The following is a 16434-nucleotide window of genomic DNA, read 5'->3' on the forward strand; positions in this document are numbered from 1 at the left end:
GACCAAAATTGGTGTAGCTACTATTTAACATGGGGTACGTTTCTGAAAAGGCACAGACTTGAATTTGACTTAAAAAAACCCCACTTGAGTAAAGACACATTTCTAAAAACAAGGAGTGGTAGCTCCTGATCAGCACCAGTGTGGTTATCATCACTCTTTGTTCAGCCCCATGCAAAAAGTATATTTAATGAATTAGCTCTGAATACTGATTTAAGCAGCAGCAGTTCAAAGTTCTTCCTCTGAGGGGAAGTGGTTTTGCCGTTGACTGAGCAGAGAAACAGCTGTACCTCTGCAACCTTAACTTTCACAGATTCACCTACCAAAGTAGACAAATGTATTCATGAAACTTTTTTTTTTTTTTGCTGTTAAGTTGGCTTCCTATCCTAGCAAGTATCCTGTGACAGATCATCCACCACGTTTGCTTCAGAAAACAAACAGAGAACTTCCCTTCTGGGTTTTCAAGGGGGAAACAGAAAGCACCAAGGAACACAAATGTGCTTTTCTTTTCTCTCTGTGACTGAAAAAACAGATGGATGTTCACATTCCTGAGGAAACACGCTGGGAAACTTTAAAAAAAATGTGTTATCGTAGAATGAACAATAAGATATTTTAGTGGAATGTTTAAAATTTCTCCAAAAATATGCCAAAATCTGCAAAACATGATTATATATATACACAAATATTTAAAATGTCTACTATCGTTCATTAATATTGCATCTATAATACATTTCCTATTTTATGTTATTTTTGTTGATGTTTGTACATAACTCAGTGAGCAAGAGATTTTATTTTTAATAATTGCATATGTTTAATTTCCCCAAAACGCTTAGAAATGTGTCTGAAAATCATACACCTTTACACTAAGTTGTTTGGGGTTTTTTTCCTCATGTAAAACAAAGCATGGGATAGGAAAATTCCCGTAAGTAAATTAAAGACAGGGAGGGGTGGGAGGATTTTTCTGGGTTTCTTAAATTTATGCAGAATCATTAGTTTTTCTATGAATGCATAAGCCCTCTTAATCCTTCTAAAGGAGTTAGGTGATCTTAGGTTTTAATTTCCTGTCATAACCCTTTCTCCAGTATTGTTCTGACTAGTCTTCCTGAATTATTCACTGTTCCTTCAGTCTTCCAAACTGAAAAAAACTACCTTATTTTTGTGAATTTGATGAAATACGTTAATTTTAAATTATATTGTTTTATTAAGTGTAGGTTAAAGACTTCTTTTCTCTCTAGACAAAGGATATTAATCTCATTTGTCAGTGCGAATATGTCAAAAATCTGTTGCTGTAGAATATGGAACATAAACCTACTGGGCTGTTTCAGAGGACAGTGCAGTCTTAATGGTTTCATGTATATTCATATATATATATATATAGTCATATGTCTGTGCTGAAATGGTATCTTGCACAGAAGCATTCTAAATTCAGACACGTGTCCCATAATATCTACAATGATTTAAGCTTCAGGTGAAAGGGCCAAATTTCACAGTGAAGCCCAGAGCTTTCATCACAAGGTGTGGTGAGAGTTGCTTCCCACAGGCAACAGCTCCTGTTCAGGAGCACTGCAAACAACTCACAGCCTGTTCTCCTGCAGCCACCCAAGTGTGTGCAGCACAGAGGAGTTGATGATGCAGAGCTGTTTGATTTGCACAGGCTTTGGCCTGTGCAACTGTTCTGTGGTAACATTCTCCTAAATTCTGTGAGGTGCTTAAATTTTACCAGTGTTACAGGTGAAGACACTGCCCACTGGCCTGATAAAAACACAGATATGTGGACACCCGCAGTAAAATCAGTTCTGACTGTACACTGAAGGCAAACTCCTATTTTTTATTTTCTAGTATTAAAAATAGAAGCTAATATATTTATATTTTAAAAAAATACCAGCTATTTCTTTGATTTTCTAGTTCCTTGTTCTTTTTGCATTTACCATTAATTTGTATTAAAAAAACAGACAGTGACATCTTTAACACACTTTCTGAATTAACTGGCCAAGTGTGCTGCATTCCTACTGGTACCTTTGTTTTCACACCACTCCTCTGCACTTACCTCATTTCACCCTTTGCAAATTAGAACCAAGACATTTCTGGTTTAAGTTCTCTATGCTTTATCTGTCCAGCAATATACATTAGAATATATATTTACATACTGTCATGTAATACTGAACACCAGACCCACTGAAAATTTCAGAGGATATACATTTTTCAAACTATTAATATGATAAACTTCATTATTTTAATGTAATCTTTACGTGACTGTTGTTTTGATATATAAGATTACTAAAAGGTACAGTCATATGGCTTTTGCAAACATGCTTTCTTAACCAAAGTGCATCATTTTGCAACACCTGTGAGATGTAAACTACTTGCTTTTGTTCTTTGCACTGTATTGATTTGTTGGACAATCCAACAGAGGCCTGATAAAAAGGCTGCAGCACTTGTTAAGAAAATAGTACTTTTAAAAATTAGTAACTTATTAGACTGTTTCCCAAAACCAGTGAGAAACTTGTTTTGTAACAAAGTGCTAATTCTTTAATAAGCAATTTTTTTCTTATAAGCATCTAAATATGCAATTGTTAATTTTGAAATAACATACTCATAGAAGTTGTACAAAATCTAGTAAAGGTTAGGTTCTGTATATCAAACATCAAATGTCAGATTCTATGTATTCCATGATAAACATACAGTGTATAGAATTTAAGTCTGATGCACAGTTTTGTATTAGACATACAAAAAAGTCCTGTTGCTCTTACATAAATGCTGTTGTCTGAAAACTTAATTATAAATATGCGTCACAAAAATGAGGGAATAAATATTGTTAATTTTAGATAGTAGGTGAAGAAGCTCCTGGAAGCTTCCAGTATTTCCAATGGAGCCAGTGCCAGGTGGCTCCAAGCTGGACCTGCTGCTGGGCAAGGCTGAGCCCATCAGTGACAGTGGGAGAGCCTCTGGAATAACAGAGTTAAGAGGGGGAAAAATGTGCAACAACCTGCAGCTGGAGAGAGGAATGAGAATATGTGAGAGAAACAGCTGTGCAGACACCAAGGTCAGTGAAGAAGGAGGGGGAGGAGGTACTCCAGGTTCAGAGTTTAAGCAAAGAAATAAACTTAGACTCTTCTGGGTTGGAAGAAGTTTTGTGTATTACCCACTTTTTGGTGTTATACTCTTGGAAATGTAAGTAATGTAAACATTAAAATGACAATATGGCAAACTTTCCCATAAATGTGTCACGTTGCTGAAGAATAAAAAGAAAAATTAATTGCGTGAATTCCCAGTTAATAATTTGGTGCAAGCATGTAATACAGTTCCTAACCCACAGGTATTTTGTTTCTTGGCCATTTCGAATTTCCACAGTATCACCACTCACCTGTGACTGTGATGTTTGAGTACATACAGTTTGTAGACTCTCAGTATAGCAGCTCCGGGTGGGCAGCAGCAGAGTAATTAGTTATAACCAAAATGCTTTTCTCAGTCAGGGAATTGTTTTTCTTAACTAATAGCTACTTAAGTAGCTGCCGAGATTAACCCCTTTTCCAAAATAGGAAAGTTAAACACGTGAACACAGCTATTGCCACTGAGACATTTAAAAGGTGGGAGGTATTAAAAACGGGTTGTTGGATGGGATTGGGGATTGCTCAGAGCAGGAGTGATGCAGCTCTGCTGAGGGCTGACAACATTTTTCCTGTCAGGGCTTGAGACCCCACATGACCAGCAGGCATAGGGAATTATGGTGTACTGAAGGAAATGCCTTCCATCAGAGGAGCAGGATGAATAAATGAAGACAATGTTTCTATGGGACACCCCTACACTTCCCTCAGGGCAGCTCTGACCTCCCCTCCTGGCAGCAGCCACAGTGGGACACCTCAGCCCGTGAGAGAAGGAGGCTGCAGGGGTCAGGGCTCCACCACCCTCAGATCCTCATCTTCCCCCCAGGGCCGGGGATGGGCACATACAGACTCCTCTACCTTTTGGGAGAGAGCTCCAAGGCCAGAACGTGAGAAAACCCCTTTATCCTCCATGACAAGGGGGATGTTCCTTCTAAACACATTCTCTTACCTATGAACAGTGAATACACTTAAAAGACTTGAGAAAATCCATTTGTGTCACAGTGAGGGGCTGAACTTGGTCATTAATATGCTGGCCCTCGGCCTGGGCACAGAACAGGCTCCTTTGCCACACTGTCATGAGTCAGCAGGACGTCACAGAGGTTTTGGGCCCCTCATGACAAGACATGGAGGTGCTGGAGCATGTCCAGGGAAGGGCAACAGGACTGGGGAAGAGTCTGGAGCACAAGGAGCAGCTGAGGGTGTTTAGCCTGAAGGAGGCTCAGGGGGGACCTTATTCACTCTGTACAACCACCCAAAGGGAAGCTGTAGCCAGGTGGGGTTTGTTCTCTTCTCTCAAGTAACAAGCAAGAGGGTGAGAGAAAATGGCCTCAAGTTGCACCAGGATAGGTTTGGATTGGGTATTAAGGAAAAATTTCTTCACTGAAAGGGTGATTGGGCATTGAAACAAGCTGCCCAGGGAAGCGATGGAATCATCATCCATGGAAGTATTAAAAATAAATGTGTGGATGTGGCACTTGGGGATAAAGTTTAGTGGTCAGCAGGGCTTTGCTACAGTAACATCTAGATTTGATGATTGTAGAGGTCTTTTCCAACATAAATAGTTCTATAATGCAATGGCCCAGTGCAATCAAGTGTAATTTTACTTCTGAATAAGAGCAAAAGTCACTTCAGTCACATTACCAGGTTAAAGACACTCCTCCCCATTCCACAGAACTAACCTACATGAATCCTGTACCCTTCAAATAACTGCTGTTATCAATTTTACATTTCAAGGCTAAAATAGCTAGACACAACTAAGCTAAGTTTTACATTAGCTTAGCCCTAACTCTACTCCTTTTCATTTGCTGGAAAAGAGCATTTGATAGGTAACTTCACGCTCAGCCATACTGATTTATATTAATTTTACTTTGAACATATAACTGCTCCTGTTATTTATCAATGCCCCCTGGGGATGCTGGCCTCATTTGTTATCTCGAGAATTTGGATTTTTTTAAATATTAAGAAAAAAAATTATCCAGGTAAACATCACTTTCACATATCTTCAATGAAGATTTATGGCACATAAACAAGACCTTGATTAGCTATTTCAGTAGTTATTGAAGTATTTGGTGTTAAGGCTTCTGCAGTGTACTTTTTCCAGCTGTACTAAACAAGTTTACTTCTCAAGGCATGCAACTTTCACTTCTGAGTCATGTAAGTAGCCCTGGGCCTTAACTTTGCTATTGCTCACTTTAAGCAGAACAGAACTTGTTTACTACTTGAGGAGCTGAAAGTAGATGCAAGGTCTTGGCCTTTAACAGTTTAATCTTTACAGGTACATCAAGATCACAAGGCTCTCACTCACATTGTTAGGCAATAGCTCATTACCCAAATTCTCAGCTCTGACTTTATCACAAGCCACCTTTTAACTATGAAGCTACACATCAGACACAGCTTCAGTGGAACTTAGAGCCACAGTAAGGTGCTTTGAGTTTTACATAATGATTGGGAATACAGAGATTAAAGAAAAGGCTGGGCACACCTGAGTACCCTTTTGATCTAAATTATATGACTACAAGCTAATGGATAACTGGCATATTATCACCCCCATGACACATAGTGGGAAAGACTAGGGATGAATGTTGTATATCCAAGGAAGTTTGCTTTCCAGAAAGCCCAGTCTTCCACTCCTGTACTGACAGCATTCAAACTGAATGTTGGATTCCCAGAAATTGTCCTTGACCAGTCCGTGCTGACTACAGCAGATGCAGAAATGAGCAAGCTGACATTGTTCATGAAAATGTGCTCCACCTTTGTCAGTCACATCTATGCTTTGAGCAACACTGCAGTGCCCAGAGATTAAGTCTTGACAGAAAAATCAAACCACATTCCTTTACCTAGGAGCAAAGTCACGAGGAATGTGAAGAGTGCTTTACTACTGCAACATGAAAACTAAGCATTTCTATCTCCATTCTAATGGAGCTGTAGTAAAAGGCCTTCAGTAGGGAGAGCTTCCACAAGTGCAGCCTGCACTGCTTCCCTCCTGACGACTGAACAGAAAAACAGTAGACAGGGTGCTCTTTTCACAAGTTTAATAGAGTTACAAAAGGATACCACTGCTCTATATGTAACACATGGCTAACCACATACACAGCATTGTCACTAAGGTCAACAGGGCTTGATGTACAGATACTGATCATTAGTATTTTCTATGAAGGTACTGTCAACAGGACAAACTTTCCTTCAAGTAAAAAAGTTACTGCTTATAACTATAACATGATCCCTTGACTCAGATGCAATGACTTAGTCAAAGTTCAGTAACTGATGCTTGCTCTTTATGTAAGGCATTCTAGTTTCCACTCAGGCTGAATGTTTATTTCTGCTTGGCGAAATACTCTTTACTTTTCTGAACATCAGGCTTGATTGTGTCACTCCCAGGCTTCCAGCCAGCTGGGCACACTGAAACGATAAGAATGTTTAAGTCTTACCAGCTGCTTCTGCAGAACACGTTTTACACAACAGCAAGGCAAAACAGCAACTCAGAACATGTACACACCTTTGCAACACACAGATGGGGCATTCAGGGTCACATTATGTTCAGTTTGTTTTACTCATTTCTATTTGTTCACTGGGCAAGTGAACCAGGTGTCTGCCCACGGAACAGTGTTCACACATGCACCCCCTCCCCACTCCACTTAAGAGCTTCAGAGAAGCTCAGCAGCAAGGTAACACTAACTCCAGCAGCCCAGGCCAGAGAGGCTTTAACACCATCTCAGTACACTTATCTCCTGGGATCCAGTCCAGTCTGTATTCCCTTATCTTTAATTCACCCTGGGCCTGTTCTCCAGTTTAACACTGAGGGGGAAAAAGTGTTAAACTGTCACTAGTTCCCCTACATGGCTATCAAAAAGCCACCACGACTCAGAAGTTTCATGGTCTCAAATTTGCAGCAACAAACAAGTATTCCTTGTTTACAGCCATGCAATGTTTGGTGCTTGCTCCACACAGGACTGGCAATTACAGCTACAGAATTCTCAGCTTCTAAGTGTTGCTACACACCTCACTTTGGTCTGTTCTGGTTTAGATGTCACTGCAGTCCTAGCTCTAAAACTTTTGCCTGCTCCAAGGCACAGTAAACCCCAAAAGGCTTAATTTGCATGACATGTGACTGCTCCATCAAGTATTTGGGATGCTCCCTCCCCTGACATGTTCAGAATGACTGACTCTCTTCAGGCTATACCAGAGCCACAAGAGCAGCTTATTAAAATAAAACCTGCCATTGATTTACCTGTTCTGAGGCACACTAAGTATGCCCAGCAGCAACACATGTCACTAGTTAATGACAACAGAAGACTACCAACACCTACATAGCAATTATGAGTTTCCATAACTTGGTTTAAACTTTTCATCTGTGGTGCCTTTTTATTTTTTAATTCCTGCAGAAAAGCTGCCAGCCTGAAGCACCTTATCACCCTTGAACTATGGGGCACAGACTCATCCATTTTTCCCCTCACTACACATTCACAGAAAGATCAGCAGACTTTCTGGGAATTTGAATGCTTTGCCTAACAGACTGCATCAAACACTACCTTAGAACTGGTGGTCTCAACCTACCAAATCCAAGAGCAGAATCTAAATCACACTTCTTCATGTTCTTCATTTCTGTCTCAGGTATTTTCTGTCCAATTGAAAGGGACACAACTGCTCTGTGCTGGACAAGATATCCATCACCAAGTTGATTTAAGTGATCTCAACATTAGCAAGTACTCAATGGACAATTAACTGGAACAGGATAAAGCACTGCAGTGTCCTTCAACAAGCAGCTTTACAGAACCAGCTGCATTACAAAAGCTACAATTACTTGCTGTGCACAGATTGATATGTGGACTTAGTACCTTTCAGTAAACCTTGATTTATCCTGCCTACTCAATACTGTTCCTCGGAGAAAGCATTAAATTAAGAGGAAGAACTCTTACCTTCTCCATGTTTATCTGTAAACTGGAAGGCCTGGACAAGTCTGAGGGTTTCATCAACAGAACGGCCAACAGGAAGATCATTGATAGTAATCTGCCTCAAGATGCCCTTGTCATCAATTATGAACAGGCCCCTAAAAAAACAAACAAAAAAACCCCAGCCCCAAAGTTAAACACAGCTTTTTGAAAGACTGAGTAGATTGAAATGAGTTTCAAAAACTCAAAGTTCTGTATTCAGTTATGGCAGTGTCATCTAGTATTACTGATCTCTTCCTAAAAACTAACACCTTTGGTGCATGCATAGCACTGAAACATTAGCAACTAAAAGCTTAACATTCAGCAGCAACTAGGAAGGACAGGAGGCAAGTCAAAACACTGAGGCAGAGAAGAAATGCTTCCTGTTAAAGAAGATCCTAGTAAAAAAAGACAAAATGGAAGAGAAACCCAAGGAAAAAGAGTAAATTCAAAGAGAGGCATTCTTACATTAAAAAAAAAAAAAATCCTACACACTGCTCTCAAAACCCCAACCAGAAACAGCTCATCAGTCCTCCAAAGTCAGGTTAAATCAGCAAAGGTTCAGCTCCCTCAACTTTTACTGAACAGTTGACTAAAAGATAAGGCACAGGTTTTAATTAATCTGTACTTTGATCACTTAATACCCGTAATCATTCTCATGACTATGTAGGTCTTGCATTACCAATGTTTGCAGAAGCTCACCTGCATGATACTCCTACACTGTGCAGCATTTACCTAACTAGACAAAAGCACAGGAAGTCTAAGCACTAAGGAGAACCAAGTAGCATCTCCCCTTGTAGGAGTGTTAGATAGCTTGAAGGAGTTTACATCTAGAACAGCCAAGAGCTTCAGCCTGCTGCAGGTGTTCAAGTGTACACAAGCTCTGTGTTCATCTGACATGCTCCATGTACTGCAACAAAAGACTTTATCAGCGAGTTTACCTTCTGGTGTATTTATTACCTGTATGCAATACCTTCATCCTCCTTAAGTACTCCATATTCTTTGGCAATGGCACGTTTTGTGTCAGAAACCAAGGGGATTTTCATAGTACCCAAGCCCCCTTGTTTCTTAGGAGTGTTGATCCTAAAAGAAGGAAGTTTAAATGTTAAAAATATAGGCAGTTCAGAAGGAAGGTTAAAGGAACAACAGAAGCTGATCCTTTCTGCAGTACTGTACTCAGTCAGCCAGGAGGCAACAAAAGAACTGACCAGTGTGCTCAGTTCTGATCAGAAGCAGCTGGCACTACAAATACTTCAAGTGCCTTCGACACTTCATTAAGCAAGTCTGAATACACTCAGAGTTGTTTCTGCAAGAACTGAGGCCAGGCAGAACATTCTATTAGGTTAAAATGATGATTCTTACCAGGCAAGGTGACAAAAGTGAGAGTCAACAGAAGCTCCAATTACTTCACAGTTGATTTTCTTGAATTCATCAGCTCTGTCACTGTATGCAATAATTTCAGTTGGACAGACAAAAGTGAAGTCCAGGGGGTAGAAGAAGAACACAACATATTTTCCTAGAAAAACAGTATAACCAGTTAACCTCTCAGCTTTTTAAGAGTTATCATATTTTGGTATCAACCATTCAAATACTGATAGAGGGGAAAAGGCTTAACACAAAACTACCTTTAAAGATTAAATGACATACTATACATGCCTTTATTTTAAGACTTGCTATATATATATATATATATATATGTAATGCAGAATCCTACCCAACTGAAGCTTCCAAAACCAGACCATAAAATTTGACAGGGAATGCCTGTCTCCTGACTCTATTCCCATAGGCCTGCCCAGAGTACACCTCAGGAGTGTTACACTAGAAGACCCTGTGGGCTGACAATTAAAAGAGAAATGGCACAGGTCTAAGAGGCTACAAGCCAAAGAGACATTTTAACTGAGTAGGGGAACAGCCTATACCTACTCACCACCCTCATGCAGCCTGCAACATCATTAGAAATGTGTTTCTGAAACCATCAACATTAGTACTTGGATACTTCAGGCTTTCCCTTTACTGTAAGCTTTTCTGGCAAGGCAAACATGTTGCTAGTACTCCAGAGAACAGGACTTCAGAGGTTAGAGGAAAGAATCTACTTTCCATTGACAAAGATGGAAGAGAAGATTTTGCTGTTCCACATAGTTTGGAGATGTTACACCAGTCTCACTGTGATACACAGGGCAATAAGCCTGATGCAAGATTACAGTTTAGAGGGGTTTTGTGCTAATTAGCAACAGTTATCATAGGTGGGACATTCAGTCATGCTGTTGACAGCTTCCCAAGCATACTCCTGCCACCACTGAGAACCACTGCAGAAGTTCCATACTTCAGTCCACTGCCAAGTGGCCACTATTACTCTGGAACCAAATCAAGATGTATCTTTAGATACCCTTCACTCCTGCCTATGGCCAGACTATCTGTGTAATTAGAGAAGCACAAACTTACCTTTGTAGTCAGAGAGTTTGATGTCTTTGAATTGTCCATCTGGCATTACAGCCGTGGCAGTAAAGTCAGGGGCTGGTTTTCCAATGAAAGCCTTTCCCGAAGACATCTTGATTTAATCTAGACAGGAGGTAACACCAACACAGTTTAGATAATGGCACCTTTGCACCTGGAAGTAAGCATTTATTCAAAGCCTTTTATCAATCTAGACTGAACATCAAAGATAACTTAAGACTTGCTACACAAGGCTTCAGAGTGACATGGGTTTTAACTTTGTCACCTGGGTAGTCAAGCCACTACAGAGATTAGCAGCACTTCAAGATGTTTGGCTCATAGCCTCCTAATGATACAGTAATGGTTATCTAACCAGTAACAGCTCAGAGTCTGGGAAAGGGCTAGCCTAGAGCCTAAGCAGAACTCAGAAATATCTTCCCATTCCACTTGGTGGATGAGTAGAAAGTCTGTTTTTTAGAACCTTCCGATGAGAAGACCCTTGTTCAATTTTACAAGGGAATTTAAGACCTCAAACTTGATCTTCCTGTTGATTCTGAAAGAAAATAACTTCTGTTAATCCCTAGGGAACAGTGCTCTGCATAACAACACTTTAAGCCTTCAAACAATTAAATCTTTTTTTATTTGCAACCAGAAAGACTCGTGGTACATGTGGAAATTGCATTCTATGTTAACAATTAAAATTTCACCAAGTCTTAAATCAGTACAGCCAGGTTGTTTTCTCCCTAAGTCCATTGAAAAAAGAGTAAGAGGGTACACAAGGACAAGAGAACTCTACTTCTGGCTGCCTGCCCTAAAAGCTAGTCATCTGTAATACGCCCTGTGCAGTATTTTTTGCTCACTCTGGGAATGCAGTATATCACTTCAGAATTCCAGCTGCATCCAGAGCATAGTCTTTCAGATTGCCAACTCTATAAACCTTATTTCTGCAGCCCACAAAATATTCTTAAAAGTGATTTCACTTAAGTCATTCTATAAGCACTAGCTGACTTGGAAATAAAAAAAAAACAAACCCCAAACACCTCAGAGGATAGCATGAGTCTCATGTTGCTAAGGAAAGCCAAGATTCAAGGATTCTTCCATGTTGTGCCTGCGAGGCACTAAGAAAAAAAAAAAAAGGCACTAAGTCCATTCTAAAAAAAGGTTGAGAGCACCTCATTTCTTGGCTCCTTCCCCCTTGCCAGGCACTTTGTTCCTGGAGAACTGGCCCTCCAGTCAGATGTTTAACTTTCAATCCACGTTTTGGGTTTTTTTTAGCAACAGTTTTACTTTTGAAAGTTTCTCTCGAGCACCCTGGCAGTATGTAGACAGTAACCATCCACCTCTCAGTTTTTATTTTGAGAAGTGCCAGCATGTTCAGTGTTTCTAAATGCCTACTGCAACAAAGCTCCTTATCCCCATGTTCAGCCAAGGGTTTAGTCTTCAGCTGCAGCAGACTGGGAACAAGTCTTACAAATTTAAGGTGGCCAGAACCAGGGTATTTGTAGGATGCAACTGAAGCAGCCTGGCAGTAGAACATCAATAATCCTGTACTCACAAACGCAGGTGCTGTTCCCAAAGTGCAATTCTGCACAAAGAAGGGTGGAACAGCCATTGCACAGTATTTGAGATGCCTCCAACTGGCCGGTTTTATCTCATAAGCAAAAGCTGTTTGGCCTGGAGTGCATGACCCCACATTTTGTCACTGAATTACGTTCTTTTCCGTTACTCAAGCTCAAGGTCATACTTTTGCTCAGTACTGCACCAGTCCTCCTACATTTGTTCCACCAGCAATCCCCTGGAGTATTTCGCTAGGCAGGTATTCAATGTCAAACAGAAGCCGTCAGACTGCTCCTTGATACTTCCCCTCCCTAAACTACAAGTCATCGCCCCCATTTTCGACAACGTGAAAATCTTTTAACATTGGCAGGAGATTTCGGCTGCCTCGTACCGCAAGAGAACCATCTGCTTTCCTCGGAGAACCTACTGCGACCTGCCAACCTTTCTGCTTTTCTGTCTGGGGTCAGCACGTGTTACGCTCGGGTTTTTTAGCCACAGCATTTCCTAACCCACAGAGTAACAGACCACAGAATCATTGTTATTTCCTTTCGTTCCGGAGGAGAGCCGAATGAACGCTGTAAATCAAATACGCCTCGAACCTGGTCAGAGCAACCTTTGTTGCTCACGGCCGCAGACGGCCTCAATTATCTTCAAACGCCAATTATAATAAGCCAGGCCCGCTCTCCGAACCAGCGATTCATACCTTTAGGGCGTCCCGAACAAAAGCGAAAGGCCGCTTCAAAAACACACCCACTCTGCCACCTCCAGACCGTCACAAGAAGGCGGCCGAGACACGGGAGCTGCGGCCAGAGAGCGACACCGCACCGAGGGCACCGCAGCCGGGCATCCCCCGCCCTGGGCACTGCGGGGCGACCTCCGAGCCTCCCCCTGCGCCAAGGCCACCGCCTTGCTCTGGGACAGGGGATACCCGCCCCCTGCATGCCCCCGAATCGAGCAGTCGGGTGTGGTTTTTGGTGTTTTTGTTTTTTTTTTTAAAGCTTAGAAGCGAGATGCCGACGCGCATCTCGGGGAGAAGGGGCCGCTCGGCTCCCGGCAGGCGCCCTCCGCGCTCCCCCCTGCGGGGCTCCTCCCGCGGGGCTCCTCCCCGTGCAGCTCCGATAAAGGCCGGGGCGTTGGAAGGACTTATCTGCCCGCTAAAATGAAGAGGGGAAAGCTGACGGCGGGAAGCGGGCGGCAGCCCCCGCAGCGCGCTCCTTTCGGGGGGCGGGAGGCGGCGAGCGCTGCGCGCTTCGCTCAAGGGCGCATCCGCGCAGAGGGGGAGGGGAAGGCAAACGAGAAAGGAAAAAAAAAAAAAAAAAAAAAAAAAGCACACAAAAAAAAGCGCCCAAAAAAATAAATTTAAAAGGGGAAAAAAAAATAAAAGGGGTAAAAAAAGGTGTAAAGCCACCCCCCCGCCCCCCTAACCCCGCACACACTCACGCGAAGCCCGGGCCGGTCCCGCACACGCAGCAGCAGCGACAGCGCTCCTCAAAGTGCGGCGGCCCCGCCGCGCCGCCCCCTTTATAGCCGCGCCGATCTCGCGAGGGGACGGGCCCGAGGCCGCGGCGAGGGGCGGCCCCGCCGCCTGCCAGGGCAGCATGACTTGGCACATCCCGGTTATCGCGGCGAGCGGCACCGAGCGCAGATAAATTCCCTGGAGAGAGTGCCGGGAGGTGCCGTGGAAACGTCAAATGTCACGGCTGTAAACAGTTGACGGGCCTAGTGCAAGGAGAAATTGCTTTCTTAATGCCTTAATTAACGAGGATGCCACTGTTAGGAGTCCTCAGAGGGTACACAGCGCTTTGAGGGAGCATAAAAGATGACCGGTGTGTTATTCAGGTGAATTAAGGGTTGGCCACTGACATGAATAACACAAAACCTGTAAACAGAACAATGAGCATTCAGAGTGCTGCTGATACTTCATTGGTACTTCAACGCTGTTCGATTCAACCTGTGTGGGGTCAAATCTCCATCCCCTTGCTCTGCATGACCCACTGCCCCCTCAACCTGGCACTCATTCCCGAGGCTTTCATTGATTCTTTCATTGATTTCATTCTGATGCATCAATGGGAACGCCGAGCCAAGCCATGCAAGTCAGCAAAATCGGCTGAAAACTAAATTAAGTCTAACCTTTGAGCTTCAGTGGTAGGATGGAAACACTCGGAGGATACAATTACTCACTTCAGGACGTTTTGCATCATTCACGGGGTGAAGCTGCTCTGAGGGATATTTGGCCTCAGTGAATCCTCATAAGCAATGTGTTTGGATCCAAGAGAGAACTGAAGCAGCGTGGTACTTTTGGAGGACCAAACCCCGAATTTAAATATTAAATCTTTATTAGATAGTGAATACTAAAGACCATTAAGCACGTATCAAGGACAAAAATGCTTGCTTTAGTCAAAAGTAAGAAATGTCTTTACCAACTGATTTTCACTCGTCTTTTTGCAGTTTACGGTTGTGTTTCTTATATTTGTTAAAACTCGATTATAAATTGTCATAAGGAGAAAACCACAAAGGGTTAACACACTTAAATGTTCATAATTGAGATCACTGGGTAGTGCTGCTGGGTGACCATGCCCACGGGGTGATTCACCCAGAGATGACTGGTTTGGGGACTGGATTAAATTAGTCTTAAAATAATAAAAGCACATAACATGCAAATGTGTACTCAGGAAAAAAATCTGCACTCACTTCTTGCAAATAATTTATTTAATGCTGTTTCTCTTGTTATAGCATGCTTACTTAATCTTTTAAAGAAAGAAGTTTGCTACTTTCTTAACATCAATGTTGCCATGGGAATCGAAGTCTATCTAGTGAGACATGTATGTACCTCCCTATCACCTCAGGCCAATGAAAAGATTAACTCCTGAAAGGTCAGGCAGTCCTAATTAAAACCTCTAGAACAATTGTAGTCCTATTGCAACTCTGGCATGTTTACCAATGGACAAATCAGAAATTACTTTCTCATGGTTTCTGACTCCTTTAATGCTGGTTATGCTCATTTCTCATACTTTCAGGTGCATAATATACCCAATATGGTATGCAGTTCGTTCCAGGTTTGTGCATCAGCATTGCATTTCCATTCATACGTCCATGGCCTCATTATTTTTGATTAATTTCTGAGCTTGTCTTTCCAAACATCAATTTTTTTGGAGGTTTTACAGTAATAAATTGTCAGGGCCACTCCTTGTTCAGTGAACACCTGGGTCTCTGTAGCTTTTTTCAATCTTTAGATGTAAGATGCTATTTAGATTAAAAAAATTAGGTTTCCCAGGAAATAAAGGGCATGTCTACCCCTGCAGGTGCCAGAAGGATGGAGTTCTCTCCCCACCTTGCTTCTCCACACAGCAGTATAACCATGGTGTAGTGTTCTGCTAAAATAGCTGCCAGACAGGATCAGCTTGTACCTGATTAGCATGGAGCATCAGAGGCACCCATCCACACAGACAGGGACACAATAAGTAGTTAATCTATTAACAAAGAGGAGCTGGCAGGCCCTGCAGTGCCAGAGCACTGAAACCACCCAAACTGGGAACCAAGCTAGATTTTACATCCATCATTTTGATCACAGTATCTCCCATGTATCTTGCTTGGGAATGGGCCCCTGATGTGAAAAACAATCGCACTGCTGTGTGTAAAAACAAAGGCAAAGAAATGGGTCCTGTTTCAGAACACCACCACACATTTGGGTTTCCATGCACTTTGTCAGAGGAGAATTTGAGGGTTTTGTGTCCAAGACTACTAGATTAAGATGAATTTAGTTGGAATAGTAATGTGAACTGGGTTTGGGCAATACTGGACATGCCCCTCGAGCGTGCCTGCCCTCTAATGCCAGTGTGTGATGACATCCCTATGTGTGAATCCTGAACATACCGAACCTCTACATACACGTGTGACTATCAGAGACACAGTAAGAGTAAAATCCTGGCCATGTGGGGACAATTTAATGTAATATATGCAGAAAGTCAACTGAAAAGTCAACAACTGACATGTTCCCAAGCCGTGGGGCATTTATGCACGAGCAGCTGGTGCACAATCATTGTAATGAAAACAATTTCTTATCATTAAATATACAATGCATACACTTGCTTTCCTTGTTTTGCTTAAATGAAGACTGTATTTCTAGGTCAAAATGTCTTGCACTACCTCTTCCTTCTCTGCATTTCTTCTTTTTTCAATTAGCAAGCTACTACTGTATGTTTGGATAATCACTGCCTTTTGATAACAAAATGTTTTAACCTTCCTTACCTTTTCTCTTTTATTCCCTATAATGTTATTGGAGGCTGAGGTTTGTTAAGGTTTTCACATGTGATATTTATATAAATCAAACATCTTCTGTTGCATAAAGACTGTGGATTTTTAAATGTATTTGTGATTCACAGGGTCTCCATAAAAAGAAACTCAGCAGTGATTCC

The 16434-nt window shown here is 41.9% G+C and overlaps 1 protein-coding gene across 1 annotated transcript; it reads right to left on the reverse strand.

Moving 5' to 3' along the window:
- Positions 1 to 6116: 6116 nt before the first annotated feature.
- PRDX1 (peroxiredoxin 1) lies at positions 6117 to 13569 on the reverse strand. Its single transcript, XM_027649113.1, has 6 exons — positions 13460 to 13569; positions 10472 to 10588; positions 9392 to 9545; positions 8990 to 9112; positions 8018 to 8148; positions 6117 to 6500 (listed from the first exon to the last, which is right to left on the reverse strand). Exons 2-6 carry the CDS (start codon positions 10575 to 10577, stop codon positions 6415 to 6417), a joined length of 600 nt encoding a protein of 199 aa, XP_027504914.1. The 5' UTR covers positions 10578 to 10588; positions 13460 to 13569; the 3' UTR covers positions 6117 to 6414.
- Between the last annotated feature and the right edge of the window lie 2865 nt (positions 13570 to 16434).

This window comes from Corapipo altera, unplaced genomic scaffold (genome assembly GCF_003945725.1).
Source record: "Corapipo altera isolate COAL_440 unplaced genomic scaffold, ASM394572v1 112, whole genome shotgun sequence".
Taxonomy (NCBI): domain Eukaryota; kingdom Metazoa; phylum Chordata; class Aves; order Passeriformes; family Pipridae; genus Corapipo; species Corapipo altera.